The sequence below is a fragment of the Podarcis vaucheri genome, assembly GCF_965113315.1.
Source record: "Podarcis vaucheri genome assembly, chromosome: 4".
Classification (NCBI taxonomy): Eukaryota; Metazoa; Chordata; class Lepidosauria; order Squamata; family Lacertidae; genus Podarcis; species Podarcis vaucheri.
The window spans coordinates 34787778-34803217 of NC_138762.1; the positions used below are offsets into that span (position 1 = coordinate 34787778).

At 41.8% G+C, this 15440-nt stretch overlaps 1 protein-coding gene across 2 annotated transcripts in view; it reads left to right on the forward strand.

Annotated features, from left to right (window-relative positions):
• The first annotated feature begins 191 nt into the window (after positions 1-191).
• The window catches only part of CFAP44 (cilia and flagella associated protein 44), a 48003-nt gene continuing 32754 nt past the window's right edge, over positions 192-15440 (forward strand). For both annotated transcript variants that reach the window (XM_082221212.1, XM_082221213.1), the window contains exons 1-13: positions 192-312; positions 1231-1308; positions 4449-4529; positions 5364-5541; positions 6577-6739; positions 7426-7528; positions 8259-8475; positions 10314-10428; positions 11189-11353; positions 13194-13349; positions 14006-14053; positions 14921-15020; positions 15246-15340. In XM_082221212.1, the coding sequence (XP_082077338.1) occupies positions 273-312; positions 1231-1308; positions 4449-4529; positions 5364-5541; positions 6577-6739; positions 7426-7528; positions 8259-8475; positions 10314-10428; positions 11189-11353; positions 13194-13349; positions 14006-14053; positions 14921-15020; positions 15246-15340 (1539 nt within the window). In that variant the 5' untranslated portion in view covers positions 192-272. The remainder of the gene's footprint in view (positions 313-1230; positions 1309-4448; positions 4530-5363; positions 5542-6576; positions 6740-7425; positions 7529-8258; positions 8476-10313; positions 10429-11188; positions 11354-13193; positions 13350-14005; positions 14054-14920; positions 15021-15245; positions 15341-15440) is intronic.

Genomic DNA, 15440 nt, shown 5'->3' on the forward strand with positions numbered 1-15440 from the left:
ATGGCTACGACTAAAGTAAATAAATATTTCCTTCCCCCTGGAATTCCTTAAATATTTGTAGCTTTGCCTCCATTGTGCACAGCAGCGTATATTATTATATTAGAGTAATCGGACGGGGGAGGGGAGAAAAAGAGCAAGCTGCTCATCGATGTTACTTCTTACTATGCTGCTGCTGCGCAGGCGCTCTGAGCCGAAACAGGTTTTGAACTCAACTTCCCAGGGATCTTGGCGCGCCTTTCATTCGGTTGCTTAGCAACCGGCGTACACCTGCCATGGAGCCGAAGGGGGAGCAGGAGGCGAAAGACGCAAAAGGTACCCCCATTCCCTCCCCTCTCCATTTCCCGCCATTACCCAGACTTGCCAGCATGGGGGTTCCCCTCGAAACTACCCCTTGCTCTCAGTAACGTTGGCAACACTCCACTAGTATGGCACACTTTAAAGAAACAGTCGGAAAAATACCTTTATAGGGCGAAACTGAAGCGCCACGAAGTCGTGCGCGAGCTTTCGAGGTCACCAGGGTTCTTCAAGCTGGACACCGAAGGGTGTGGGGTGCGCGCGCGAGGGGGGGGGGTTACCAGACTGCAATTTCAATATGCCCCTTTATCCCCCCTCGTTTTTGCAAAGCATCATCCAGGTTGAAGAAGTGTTCTGGTGAATTTACAGGAAAGCTTGTTCACGCCGCTTTCTGGTTTCAATCCATTATTGCCAGCAGCTGTTAGCTTTCGAGTTTCCTCTCATGTAGAAACGCTGCTGCTTGAAGCAGTTCTGTTCTTGTTTTAGAGAACTTTCAAATATTCTTCCCCTCTACATTCTGTAAGGTAAGAAAATGCAGAAGTCCAGAACAGAAGAAGAAACCGGAATAGGAGTCTCCAATAAAATACATTTTATTTTATTTTAAATTTTATTTATGCTTTTCAAGTTTACACATTTCACTAATTTTACAATCATTTTAACATTTCAAAACTTGACTTCCTTCCCCCTCTTTCTGTTGTTCCTGATATATTTTTGATATCCTCTGCATATTCAAATTAACTTAATTTGCTTATTTATTCATCTACTTTAAATATATACTCTTATAAAACTGCAATAACATAAAAACTGCTGCAACAGATGAAGCAAGCATGGCATGATTCTGCCAACTTGCATGAGAAATTTACATTTCAGTTTGCCCCAATCAATGCTGTACTTCCAATTGGAAGATCCACCATACTTTATGATTTTGCTTTGCAGGCCAGAATGAACATTCAGAAGAAGGAAAGGGGTCACCTTCAGAGGAACAGAAGGAAAAAACAAAGAAGGTAGCTGATGGTAAGTATTGCTTGCACATTCAAATTTTGCTAGATAAGAATGTGTAGTTATTTCTGTGTTTGGGAGAGAAACATTTCCAGGGGGTCGTTCTGTAATTTTACTGTTCAATGTTTAGGTGTCAAAGGACAAAAATCAATAGTTTGAATCTGTCCTTATATTGTATACTTACAGTGGTGCCTCGCAAGACGAAATTAATTTGTTCCGCGAGCTTTTTCGTCTAGCGAATTTTTCGTCTTGCGAAGCACGGTGTCGGAAAAGCTTCAAAAATCACCAAAAACCTCAAAAAAGGCTACCACACTGCGTTCTATGAGTTGCTCCTCGAAGTCAAGTCGCAACTGTATTAACGGTGTTAAGAAAAAGGAAACAAACTTGCAAGACGTTTTCGTCTTGCGAAGCAAGCCCATAGGGAAATTCGTCTTGCGAAGCAGCTCAAAAACCGCAAAACCCTTTCGTCTAGCGAGTTTTTCGTCTTGCGAGGCATTCGTCTTGCGGGGCACCACTGTATTTAGAATCAGCCCTCAAGTCCCTGAGGGCCCCAAAATTTAACCAATAAATAAATAAAAAGTATATTACAAAACACATTGTATCATACAACATATATCTTTTTACAGTGAGAAATAAAGTTACAGTGGTACCTCGGGTTAAGTACTTAATTTGTTCCGGAGGTCCGTTCTTAACCTGTAACTGTTCTTAACCTGAAGCACCACTTCAGCTAATGGGGCCTCCCACTGCTGCCGCGCCGCCGGAGCACGATTTCTGTTCTCATCCTGAAGCAAAGTTCTTAACCTGAGGTAATATTTCTGGGTTAGCGGAGTCTGTAACCTGAAGCGTATGTAACCTGAGGTACCACTGTATGCTATAACCTGTTTTACGTCTCTTCCCTCTCCCATGCTTTTTAATATATGGTGCTTTTACAGTTTATATGGATCTGGATTTTCCTGTGTTTTATTGCACCAGTATAATAAAGGGGCTACATCTTTCAATAAATTGGTTATCTGATTGTCTTTCTTCTCTTATACTGATGTTTGCCGATACAGTGGTACCTCGGGTTACATACACTTCAGGTTACAGACTCCGCTAACCCAGAAATAGTTCTTTGGGTTAAGTACTTTGCTTCAGGATGAGAACAGAAATCGCGCGGCAGCAGTGGTAGGCCCCATTAGCTAAAGTGGTGCTTCAGGATAAGAACAGTTTCAGGTTAAAAAGCGACCTCCGGAACGAATTAAGTACTTAATCAGAGGTACTACTGTATCACCATTCTGACCACTTCCCATACTCTTCTAATCCAGCCATCATGAACATCATAAGAACATTAGAATAGCCTGCTGGACTGGGCCAATGGCCCATCTGGTTCAGCATCCTGTTTTCACAGTGGCCAACCAGATGCCTGTGGAGAACCAGGGAGCAGAACATGAGCTCACCAGCACTCTCCTCTCTTGTGGTTTCCAGCAACTAGTACTCAGAAGCATTGCTGCCTCCAATTGTGGAGGCAGAGCATTATCATGGCTTGTAGCGCTTAATAGCTCTCTCTTCCATGAATTTGTCCAGTCCTCTTTTAAAGCCACCAGTGGCGTAGCGTGGGTTGTCAGCACCCGGGGCAAGGCAAGTAATTTGCGCCCCCTAACCCGTGGATTTGCGCCCCCTAACCCGTGGATTTGCGCCCCCTAACCCTAACCCCCAGATGTGCCCGGTGCGGCCGGCCCCCCCTGCACCCCCCACGCTACGCCACTGAAAGCCACCCAAGTTGGTGGCCTTCACTGCCTCCTGGGGGAGTGATTTGACAATGCGCTGCTTGAAGTACTTTCTTTTATCTGTCCTAAATCTTCCAATATCCAGCTTCACTGGATGTCCCTGAGTTCCAGTGCTTTTAAGAGAGAGGGAGAAAAGCTTTTCTCTCTCCACTTTCTCCATGCCATGTATACTTTTCTAAACCCTTTCCAGCTCTTCAATATCCTTTTTGACATGAGGCAACCAGAACTGTACATGGTACTCATTGTGTACAGATGTGGTTGCACCATCAATATCAGGCTTCCTCAACCTCGGCTCTCCAGATGTTTTGAGACTACTATTCCTATCATCCCTGACCACTGGTCTTGCTAGCTAGGGATCATGGGAGTTGTAGGCCAAAAACATCTGGAGGGCCAAGTTTGACGAAGCCTGATCAATATGTATAGCAGCATTCATGATATTGGCAGTTTCATTTTCAATTCCTTTCCTAATGACCCCTAGGATGGAATTTGCCTTTATGACCACTGCACACTGGGTTGACATCTTCATTGAGCTATCTAATATGACCTTAAGGTCTTGCTCCTGGTCCTTTCCCTCCAATTCAGACCCTATGAGGTTGTATGTGAAATTAAGATCTTTTGTTCCAACATGCATCTAGTGTAGGAGCATCAGTTTCCCTCCAGTTGTAACTAAGGCTATGCATACACCATACATTTAAAGCCATGACTTTCCCCAAAGAATCCTGGGAACTGTAGTTTTATCCTGCCCTGCGCTACAATTCCTAGCACCCTTAACAAACTACCATTGCCTTGATTATTTGGTGGAGCTCATGTGCCTTAAACATATGGTGTGTATGCAACCTAAACTTCAGTTAATAGGTACTTTATCATTTTTCCATCTTCTGAAAGGACAGTATCTTTTATGTATCTTAAAAGTGGGTTTACTGCTAAGGCATAACTTGTTATACTCTCAGTTTCCATTAATACTGCTATCCAGAAATATCTTCTTATTGGGCATGACCAGAATATATGCAGTATGTTAATTATCTGTTCATTTATCTAATTTAAAATTATACTTTTCTTCTTTTAGGAATTTCCTCCAAAAAAAAGTTTATATTCTCCAGGTCCTAAACCTAGCAGCTGCTTGAGTAAAGCAGCTCAGCTGGTAGAGCATTTGGTTTCACAGTGTGGCACATTTTATGGACAGCCCCTGTTGGGAGTTTGTTTTGTCACTGCTTTAGCACTTACCTGCGTTAGCATTCATTGCATCTTGTAATTTAACCTTCTGCTCCATGATACAGATGGCTCTTCTGATATCAGTTAATTATTTGATTTTAGGGAAACAGGGAAAACATTATAGCATATGTATTTAAATAAAGCAGAGTGGAAAGTAACATAATTTTCTGTGTGCAGAAAAGACCCCGTCTCATGTAATTCAGGAAGAAGAAAAGCTTTTTGAAGATGAAGAAGGCAGTGAAGGCTATGGCGATGAAGGCAAGTATTGCTAGCAATCTTTGGGTTTGACAGAGCATTCCTACTGCCTCCATATTGATGGATGGGGTAGGATTAGGATGGCACCTAGTTGCCTTCTCACCAGCCCCCGCTGGCAAAGAGAAGTGTTGATGGTGATTATAGGTTTTTCCATAGAGTCCCAAGCTTTACCCTAGCAAGTGGAAGGCTGCTGGTGCCAGTTCTCCCACTGGTGGGAGCCAGTGGTGAGTCTGAAATGGGGCATTATGGTTTTTGGGTAGGAGGTTGAAGGCTTTAGGTTCACTGAGTCCACAGCTCTGAGGATCCTGATCCATGAGCTCCTCAGTTGTGTTAGCCCGCAGCTAGCACAGCTGAAAGAAAGAGAAAGAAAGAGAAGGAAGGAAGGAAGGAAGGAAGGAAGGAAGGAAGGAAGGAAGGAAAGAAAGAAAGAAAGAAAGAAAGAAAGAAAGAAAGAAAGAATTGACACACTCCCCATGCCTTCTACTCTGGCCAGTGTGAGTGATCAGATGCAGCGGTGATCAGATTAAATATAGAACTAACTTTGGGGATTTGGGCAGGATGGAATTCTTGATTGCAAGATATTGCTTACAGGACAGCTCAAACTCTGTGTTTAAAAACTGACCACAATGGCCATGCTAGCTCTGAGTTTTATTTATTTAATGTCCTGTCCTTCAGCCCAAAGGTGACAATTGTCACTTTATAATTGGCCACAAATGCTACTATCTTGTCTGTCTGAAAATTATATGCCTTTCTTGTTATTTTCAGCCTTTGTGGACTGATATGTAGTGTGTGTGTGTGTGCATGTATAAAATTATTGTTGATGTTTTTGAAATCCAGAAGAGGAAGAGGAAGTGGAGCCAATACAACTTGAAAAGCCTCCAGAACCGGTGAAGAAGAAGAAAGTAAAGGTAGAGAAGAAAATCTCTGAAAACTTCTACTATAACTATGAGGAGTTGTGTGCACTCCCATTTGTGACTCCAGATTCTGGCATTCCGCTTGACATGCTCAGTCTCATGTATCCACTTTTGCTAATAAATTAATAAATGGTAGGATTTTTATTATTTGGGATATGAAGGGAGAAATACAAGCTGCAGAGGAATTCCTGGGCTAGCCAATGCAAAACAAACAAACAAACAAACAAACAAACAAACAAACAAAACGACCTGGCCAAGCTACGGCCATTAAGAAACAATTGAGAGTCATTGGCAAATGCAAGAGAACAGTCCTTTCCTCCTGCCCTGAGGTGTGAACAGAGACTGGAGATTTGAGAGGTTGCCAGGTTAACTGGGTGTGAGGTGACAGGAAAAGACTGTTTTTAGCAAGGTGTGCTAGGAAGAGAGAGAAAAGACAGCTCCATCTTGACTGACTGAAGGCAGGCTGATAGAGAGGCCTCTGTCTCCATCATTGCACTGCTGGGGGGGTGGGGTGGGGGGGAACAAGACCCTCTTTAGACGACCATGCTGTAAGATCTGGGCTACCTCCCTTTAAACTCAGGTGTAAATATGAGAATAAATCATATTTCTTAAAGCTACAACAGCGTCCACTACCTCTTCAGTTTTCCAAAGGAGCACAGACCCTGGTTGAGGGCCAAGACCTCTGGAATCCCGTGCATGGCTTCGCAGGGATTGGAGTGGCCTGTAACAATATAACAAGGCCATATTAGTGAGAAATTTTACATCCTCCCCAGTATTTCCCAACAGATTGGCAAAATAACAAAGCCTGCACTATTGCTGTGGTTTGTTCTCTCTGTTATGTTATCTTTAATAGAAAACATTTAGAAATTGCACAGTACTTGAGGGCCGCAGGGACCTACATTGGCAATATGGTTAAGCCTGAAATTTTTAAAAGGATGGGTGGGCTACATTTTTTCTAGAGCTTCAGCTCTTTTCTCTCATTTATATAAAAAGCCCCTATTGTGTTCCCAATACAATTACAATACAGTGCATTGCACTTTTCAGGAGACCTCTGGATTTTTATTGGTGGTAGTGTTATTACATGGTCAAAATAAACCCCGTGATGGCATCACTTTTCCTTAGTGAGTGTTCTTCAGTCACTCTTTCGGCTATGACTGCACTAGACGGGCAAACATTCAGATGTTGGATAGTTACACTCTCCTCTACATAGCTGGCAATCAACTCGTACTGCTGAATTTGCTAATGAAATCTCAGAAATATCTCCGAAGCACATGCGGTGGAGGGATTGGAGTAATCACGGTATGGCATTTTTGTTTTATCTTGTAAAGTATTTTGCTTGAGATCTTCCTTGGTGGCAAAATAAACAGGGCTCTTGGATTATGAGAATCTCTCAATCTGAGAAATATTTTGGCCGGTTCTTCACACATTAGGTAGTGCGTTTAGCTATTGCCCTTATCTGAGACTTGAGTTAATTTTGTACTGTGTGAGATAAATATATATTTTATAATAGCAGCATACCTACTAGGCTGTCCTATTGATATTCATTCATTTTAGGCTTCTGCTGGTTTCAAATGTTATGCAGGCGGTAACAAGGTATGGTATCTTGGATTAAAGAAAAGCTCTAACAAAGTGGACACTGTTTTCCCAAGCTATTGCACCTCTCTCTCTGTCCTTAGACTTTGAAAGACTTGCAGTCTTGGTGGAACACAGTATGGGGGTTGAGGATATGCTGCCATTTTCCAGAGGGTAGCTGCAACCATATTTGTTTCAGGCAGTGCCTCCAGATGATGGTCAACTACAACTGCCATCAGCCTCAGCTAACATGGCCAGTGGTGAAAGATGGAAGTTGTAGTCAAACAGTATCTGGAGGCCACTGCATTGGCTGTCCTGGATTGAAATGTAGGATAGAGGTCAAATGAACTAAACTAGCAAATCATTACTTTACTGGATAAATGCAGAGTGAAAAAGGTCTTTGCTTCTACTAGGTACATCCTAATAAAACCTACTTTGCAGTAGGAGAAAAAGGATGGAAGCCAAACATGATTATCTATGAATACCCTTCCTTAAGGCCATACAGAGTATTACGAGGTAGGTTAAAACATAAGCCATCTCGCAATTTCAGATTCATGCAGAAGAATTAATGGTCACAGAAATAGAAGCAATTTTCTGTTTGATATTTCTTGTATGAATACACGGAGATTTGTAAGTAGTCACTCTCTTTCTTTTAAATATCTGCAAGTGATTAAGAAGAATTAGCATTATTATTTGCAGAGTCATATGCCATGTTCCCTTTTTCTGTGTTCATGTTCGAGAAAAAGCAATGGATGCATGGCTAAATGGCCAAGTATTGAAAGAAGGATGATAAAGGAATTCTATTATTCATTACTGGTTTATTTTTTATTAGGTGGCTATCACTCTGGAACCTAAATGCAGTTCAATAGCTTTTGAGTTGAGTTTTTTTATAAAACAAAAACAAAAACTGACAAATCAGTTCAATGGTATCTCTTACATTTGATGTGATTTCAGTATACTGGCAATGTGAAATTACTCATTGTGGGGGAAAGGAAAGGCTTATGATGCACCTTTTATCACCTAAGCATTTGTTTTTTCTCTCTTCATACAGACTGTCTTCATTGTTCTATATTTTATGGTTGCTTTGTACTGTTTAAACGTACTTAAAATAGAAGCAATCTGTTTCATACTTACTTCAAAAAAATAATAATTTACAATATGTGCTAGTTGATTGGCTAGCACATTTGTATGTTCCCTTGAACATTTATATTGCATTAAGAAACCTGTGATATCACTTTATTTCCAGGTGGAACTGAAGAAGCATATGCATTTGCTGACTTTAATCGTTCGGGTACTTTGATTGCTACAGTTGGGAGCAGCCCTGACTATATGTTAACAGTTTGGGATTGGAAGCAGGAAAAGATTGTATTGAGATCGAAAGCATTTTCCCAAGATGTTTTTAGAGTGACATTTTCTCCAGAAAATGAAGAGCAACTCACCACATCTGGTTCAGGTCACATAAAGTAAGCCAGCAAGTAGCATAGTTTTATCTCAAGGAACTAGAATGCCACAGAGGCATACATGCATGCTGACTAAAAGGAATATTTCATCGGTAAATGGATCACACTAGAAAGCTGTACCTACCTTAACTATACATGAAATTTTAATTATCTGTATTAAAACATTCCTGTTACTCAGTGAAGACCACGTTTTATTTAGCTGCCCCAAAACATTTCAAGTATGATGTGCATTTCATTTATTTATTTTAAAATCAAGCTAGCCTTCTGCACTGTATTGGCAGTGTCCTAATTTTTGTTTCATGTTGTAATATAGTTATTTATAATCTTCAGTCGATTGAAATGCCGTGAATATCTTCTGAAAGCAGGAAAAGAAGCAGCCATGTTCACTGGCTTCTTGTGTAATTGGCTGCCCTTGAGTGCCGCACCCTTTTCCTGGTGCTCGATGGTGCTGTTGCAGTGAGCTAGGAGCACTGGAAAGTGTGGTTTTGTCACTACTCTTACACGGTGCTCCTCATGCCTGGCTTCCTGCTGTGGAAGCACTAGGTGGAGAGAAAGAGAAGCCTTACTCTTATCCTCTTTCCCACTGCCAGAATTGAAGCAGCGGAACAGTAGGTGAGCACGCCCCCCCAATGTTAAGGGGAATAGATTACCTAATTATGTGTCATTAGAGGCAAAATGGGGTGGCTGGGCAATGGATGGCAATATCACAAATAAAATGAGCTCTGGACAATGTCAGAATTATCCTTCTCCTAACTAAAATAAACCAAAGTGTATAAAGATATATGTCCGGATTAAAAACCGCTTAAATGCCCAGATTTAAAAAATCCACTTACGTGAATAAATTACATATGTCAGAGTCCACCTGTACTATAGTTATAAGGCACAGTCTATCACACAGTTGAGACTTCTTAATTCCCACCTATTTAAACTGAAGCTGCATAAATTTGCGATAGATTGTGCCTATAATTCCCACAGACAAATTGGTTTGGTTCACATATAACTCCAAACTGTGGTTCAGGGTTTACATGCATGATCCTTGGTGTTTGTGTTCTCCCCTTTACCCTGCTCTCTGGCATAAGAGCAAGGAGGAGATTGCAAGCTTTCATGTTCATTTTCAACTAACCAGTCGCTCATTCCATCTGAATGAAGATCAGTAGTTAGGCTTACCTGTGGTTTAGAAACAGTCCACCTTCAGACCATTCATTGCTTATAATCCTGGGCTCCGTCCCTGAATTGTAATTAGCACTAACCTCAGTTCAGTCGAAACAAGTAACAGCAGTGGTTAGTTGGAAACAGAAATGAGAGCTCCTCCTTGCATTTGTGCTGGAGGAGAAGAGGAAAATGGGAGAGTATGCAGTCCTAAGGACCTCCCAGACCATGGGTGGGCAAACTAAGGCCTGGGGGCCACATCTGGCCCAAGAGCCTTCTAAATTTGGCCCGTAGATGGTCCGGGAATCAGCATGCTTTTACATGGCTAGAATGTGCCATTTTATTTAAAATGCATCTCTGGGTTATTTGTGGGGCCTGTCTGGTGTTTTTAAATGAGTAGAATGTGTGCTTTTATTTAAAATGCATCTCTGGGTTATTTGTGGGGCATAGGAATTCTTTCATTTCCCCCAAAAAATATAATCCACCCCCCCACAAGGTCTGAGGGACAGTGGACTGGCCCCCTGCTGAAAAAGTTTGCTGATCCCTGTCCCAGACATATCCTTATAGCACTAAATGGTGGTTTGCATCAAAATGCAGCCAATTAGTGCATGTGAAAGGTTGATAACAGTCTGTTTAAAGACCAAAAGAACCCTTCAAAACCACTAATAGAGCTTTGATTTTTATGTGACCAGGTTTTGGAAGATGGCGCTTACTTTCACTGGTCTGAAACTACAAGGAGCACTGGGTAGGTTTGGAAAAACAGCATTGACAGACATTGAAGGATATGTGGAGCTGCCAGATGGGAAGGTGAGAAACATTTTTGTCTACTCAAACTTTTCTGTATGGTAAAATGGGCTCCTTTGTTCTCTATTCACATTTGCCCTGACCAAATTTACAGGACATTGCTGTGCGGAAAGGCATAGCCTATCCAGTGTCTGCTGCTTCTAAAAATGATCAGGAGCTTATTCTGTTTTTAATGAAGTTTTTATTAAAAAAGCAGCTGGTAAACAGTGGATACGTTTTAAGAATTGGTGGGATATGTTCCCATAGGCTAATATCGATCAATAGTTGCAGTAATTGAGATTTCTGAATTGTTTTTAAAGGCACATCCTTGTATAATGCAGTGCCCAGCCCTCTTATGGTTTGTGGCAAACCACTTAGCTGTAAACAAAATAAATCAAAGATAAAGAAATACTATTGCAGCACTTAGAAAGCAGCATATGGTTGAACATTATCATTGGACTTATTGTTCCAAAACATTGCAAAAAAATATACTTAAAAAAATAAACAAACCTGGGATCTGTAGTTTACCCTTCACATAGCAACAATTTCCAGTATAGTTCCCGAGGTTCTTTGAGAGGGAAGCATGTTTCAAATGTATGGTGTGCCTGCAGCCTTGGTCTTACAAACATGCCTCATTTGCCATTTTCCTAGCAAATGTATCTGTTGTCTGTAAAAACTTGGGATGTAACTTACTTCAAACGTAATGTGTCCTTCCCTGTATCCCTTTCCAGATATACATCAATATGACAGAATACTAATGCATTTTGTTTTGTCTGCATGTAAGGTACTTTCAGGGTCAGAATGGGGCAACTTGTTGCTCTGGGAAGGGGGCCTCATAAAAGTGGAACTTTGTCGGCCTGGCCGTAAAAATTGCCACAACGGCCCAATTAATCAGTTAGTTCTGGATGAGGGAGAGGTGGTCACTGTTGGATCAGATGGATATATTAGGGTGAGTATTTTCCTAAGTCTTTCTTTGGGGGGGTATGTGTTTTCTTAATATGTTTCTTCTTTATACACTTAATATTCGAGTGTACCCAGGATTATTCATGGGTTGATGGTACTGTTTACTCTTCTGCACTTTGTATCAAACTATTAACAGTGGGATGCGGATGGCACTGTGATCTAAACCACTGAGCCTCTTGGGCTTGCCGATCAGAAGGTCAGTGGTTCGAATCCCCACGATGGAGTGAGCTCCCATTGCTCTGTCCCAGCTCCTGCCAACCTAGTAGTTTGAAAGCATGCCAGTGCAAGTAGATAAATAGGTACCACTGTGGCGGGAAGGTAAACGACATTTCCGTGCACTCTGGCTTTCGTCACAGTGTTCCGTTGTGCCAGAAGCGGTTTAGTCATGCTGGCCACGTGACCCGGAAAGCTGTCTGTGGACAAACACTGGCTTCCTTGGCCTGAAAGCGAGATGAGTGCTGCAACCCCATAGTCTCCTTTGACTGGACTTAACTGTCTAGGGGTCCTTTACCTTTTTTCTTAACGGTGACCACTGGTATTTACTAATGAGATTCCTACTCAGGTGGTAGGTTAAGCTTGCCCTCCTGTGCCCAAAGACAGGAAGTGCAGACAGGTCTTTGACCTTTAGTCACCTCTCTCCTTCTCAATCTATTTCCTGTCTTGGCCTGGAGCAGACTTGTGTACTGACAAAGACCTGTTTGCATTTCCTGTCTTTGGGAAAAGAGGGCAGCATAATCCATCATGTAATGTGTTCAACACCTTTGAGCATGGGTAGGCAAACTAAGGCCCAGGGGCCGGATCCGGCCCAATCGCCTTCTAAATCCAGCCCACGGATGGTCCGGGAATCAGCATGTTTTTACATGAGTAGAATGCATCCTTTTATTTAAAATGTATCTCTGGGTTATTTGTGGGGCCTGTGTGGTGTTTTTACATGAGTAGAATGTGTGCTTTTATTTAAAATGCATCTCTGGGTTATTTGTGGGGCATAGGAATCCGTTCATCCCCCCCCTCAAAATATAGTCCAGCCCCCCACAAGATCTGAGGGGCAGTGGACGGCCCCCTGCTGAAAAAGTTTGCTGACCCTTGGATTTGAGAAATGCCATTCATGTATTCTGTAACATGTTCTTGACACATTAGTAGCACATTAATGATGGTTTTACCCTTCTTGATCAATTCTGTGATGCTTCCCAAGTTGGACCACATGATGGCTGTCAGAGAGGCAATAGCACAACAAAAGTGAGACAAGAAACCCACTAGGGCAGTTGTGAAATAGGAAGTTGCAGGAAGTGCATAGCTTGGAATTATAGCGGTTATGGCTACCCTAAAACTTTTGCAGGCACAAATAGCTTTGAATGCGGGATGACCTATGACTACCCCAATAGTGACATGAGCACGCATAATTAAGAATGCACAGTGAAAAGAACCCAAATAGATGTGTTGGTTAATGTGCCTGTTGTTTCTTGTGTAAACAGAAGAGCCCGCACAGCCTCAGAAATAACTTTCTCCCTGTCACAGTCCTGACAAAAGTTGCCTCTCTGAAACTGCTTTCTGCATTTGAAGGGAAACATCAATTGACACCAGTGACATTAACTGAGGCTTCTCTTGAAATCCAGATAGCATCTTCAAGAGGCCATTTTTTGTAAGAAGCACGGTAGGGAGAGACAGGTTTAAACTATCCCCTCCCATCAGTTACATGTGAATGAAAAATCCTTTTGAACTGCTCCTTCCCTTAGGTTTGCTCATATTAGCCAAGTTTTCACATTTAATGCATTGGTACTGGCATTTGGCAACCATAGATAATATTTTCTTTACCAAACTCCATGAAGGTTTGGGATTTTGAAACAATAGATACAGCTGATATTGTGGATGACACTGGACTGCTGGAGGTGGAACACATTAATGAACTTTTAGTTGGCAAAAATGTAAATCTGAACTATATGGTGAAAATTCATGAACGTGGAGAACCATTTTGGTATGCTCAGGTAAGCATTGTTTTAGTCCTCCCCTGTGGTATATAGGATTGTGGTGTTGTTATCTTTTAGGATGCGCATTAGTCAGTAGAGAATGTATGCCCTGATTCAGTGGGGCGCACAACCCTTTTTCATGTGTAGGATGTGATGATGTCATGGTTACATTTGAAGCTAAAGCAAAAAACCAGCCACCAAACTAGGAAAGTACCACTGTCAGGCAAAACAAAAAATAAAAATGGAAAGAAGGAATAAAACTCCAGGGGCTTGAATGAATCCTATTCCAGACCTTGCAGCTTGGAGGAAGGGCAAGGCTGAGCGTTCAGTTCTCACTTCCTTTCATACAGTTCCTGTTAACCCTAAGGGGGAACCTTGCATTGGCACCACTAGGATGTAAGAATAGTCACTACAGGGATGTGAATCTTGATGGTTGTTGGCAGGGAGAAAAGGCTAAGCCCCTCGTGCACCATTGTCCTAGTCGGGCCTCCTTGTGCCTGCTGTGTATGATTTCAAAAAAATTAAAAACAGTGACGTGGGACAAGTTAGTTGTTGATTTGCTTGGGAAAGTGCAGCTAAATTTCTCTGAACCCAAGCCAATGTATTTCGGAGAGGGATGTAAATACTGTTTGAAGTAATAGCCAAAAGCTAAGTGTGTTTTTCTTCTTCTCTAGGATGCCAATGGAGCCATCTGGAAGCTTGATTTGAGTTTCACAAATGTTGTAAGTTTTCCTTTCTGTTTTGTTCCCCTGCTTTCCCCCCCTCAATCATCCCTCCACTGTACTTGAGTTATACCTGATAGTTAAATAGAAGCTAATATTTTATTTTTAAAAGATGTGCAGCTTCTGTAGTTTATTACTTTGAAAAAGATGGTCTCAAAAATGTCAGTACTAGTTGTTTGTGGTTCCAATGGTGCTGCTGCCTCAGTGGAAAGTATTCATGCAAGGTGAGGCACCCACTTTCCCCTCTTTTGTATTTAAAGCCCCCCTCCCAGACTTTACGCTGTTTCTGTGGATGTAATTTGGCTCCAATCCAAGCTGGGCTTCCCATTGGCTATTTTCAGGAACAGAAAAACATAGCGGGAGATCCCGTCAGATCTTTCATGTCTTGTTAGCTTGGCCCTAAGCGTTCAACAAACAAGGACTACAAAAGAACAGATATAAGGCGCCACTGATGCTTCCTCCTTGAAAATACAAAGTATACTGATTTAAAACCGGTGCTTTTTTCTGGGGGTACTCAAGGGTGTGCAGTACCAGCACCCCCCCAATGTTAAAAGTGTGGCACTTGCTGTAACAACTTCATGGTGAGCACCAGCAACTTTTTTTCCTAAAAAGAAAAAGAGCACTGTTTAGAACCATTAAGAAACATCAGTGGTGTTGTTTTTTGTCTTTGCTTATCTGATCTTCAATTTGTGCCCTAGATTGAAAACTAGGAACCCCAGTTTGAATGTCCAATGCATTTTAGAGATCAAATTTTCAGAGGGGCTTTAATGATATGTCCCTTGGTGACTCTGTTACACAAAACTTTTAAAATACTTTTACAAACAGGCCTCTGGAAAAAAACCCCATTTTATTTCTTTCTCCCTGTAGACTCATGATCCAGAATGCCTCTTCACTTTTCATTCAGGAAAGATAGAAGCCATGTGTGTATCTCCAGTCACCTATATCATGGCCACCACTGGTCTTGACCGTAAGTACACAACTTTTCCCTTCTGACTCCTCCCACACTCAGTTTTCAAGGTTAAAATTAGTTACGTTAAGTAGACACGTTTGGGGAATAATCCACAGATCACTTGTAATGGTGTAGTTTCTTTGTTTTTTCAGCACCCCCATGTAAAATGTGTGGCTTAAATTTTAGAAAGCAACGGAGATCTAGCCTCCTTCTTATCCTGATCCCGTTAACCATCTAACGCAGGTTCAGTTCGTGTCTTTGATTTCATTGACAATGTGCAGTTGACTGAGATGAAGTTTAAACAGGGAGGAACAGCAATGGTCTGGGCACCAACCGTGGTAAGTAGTGCAAGACAGAATGAGGAAGTATCTGGATGATAGTGCAAGACGGAATGGGGACATCCATGGCTGGAGCCTAGCTGTTTTAATGTACAAATGG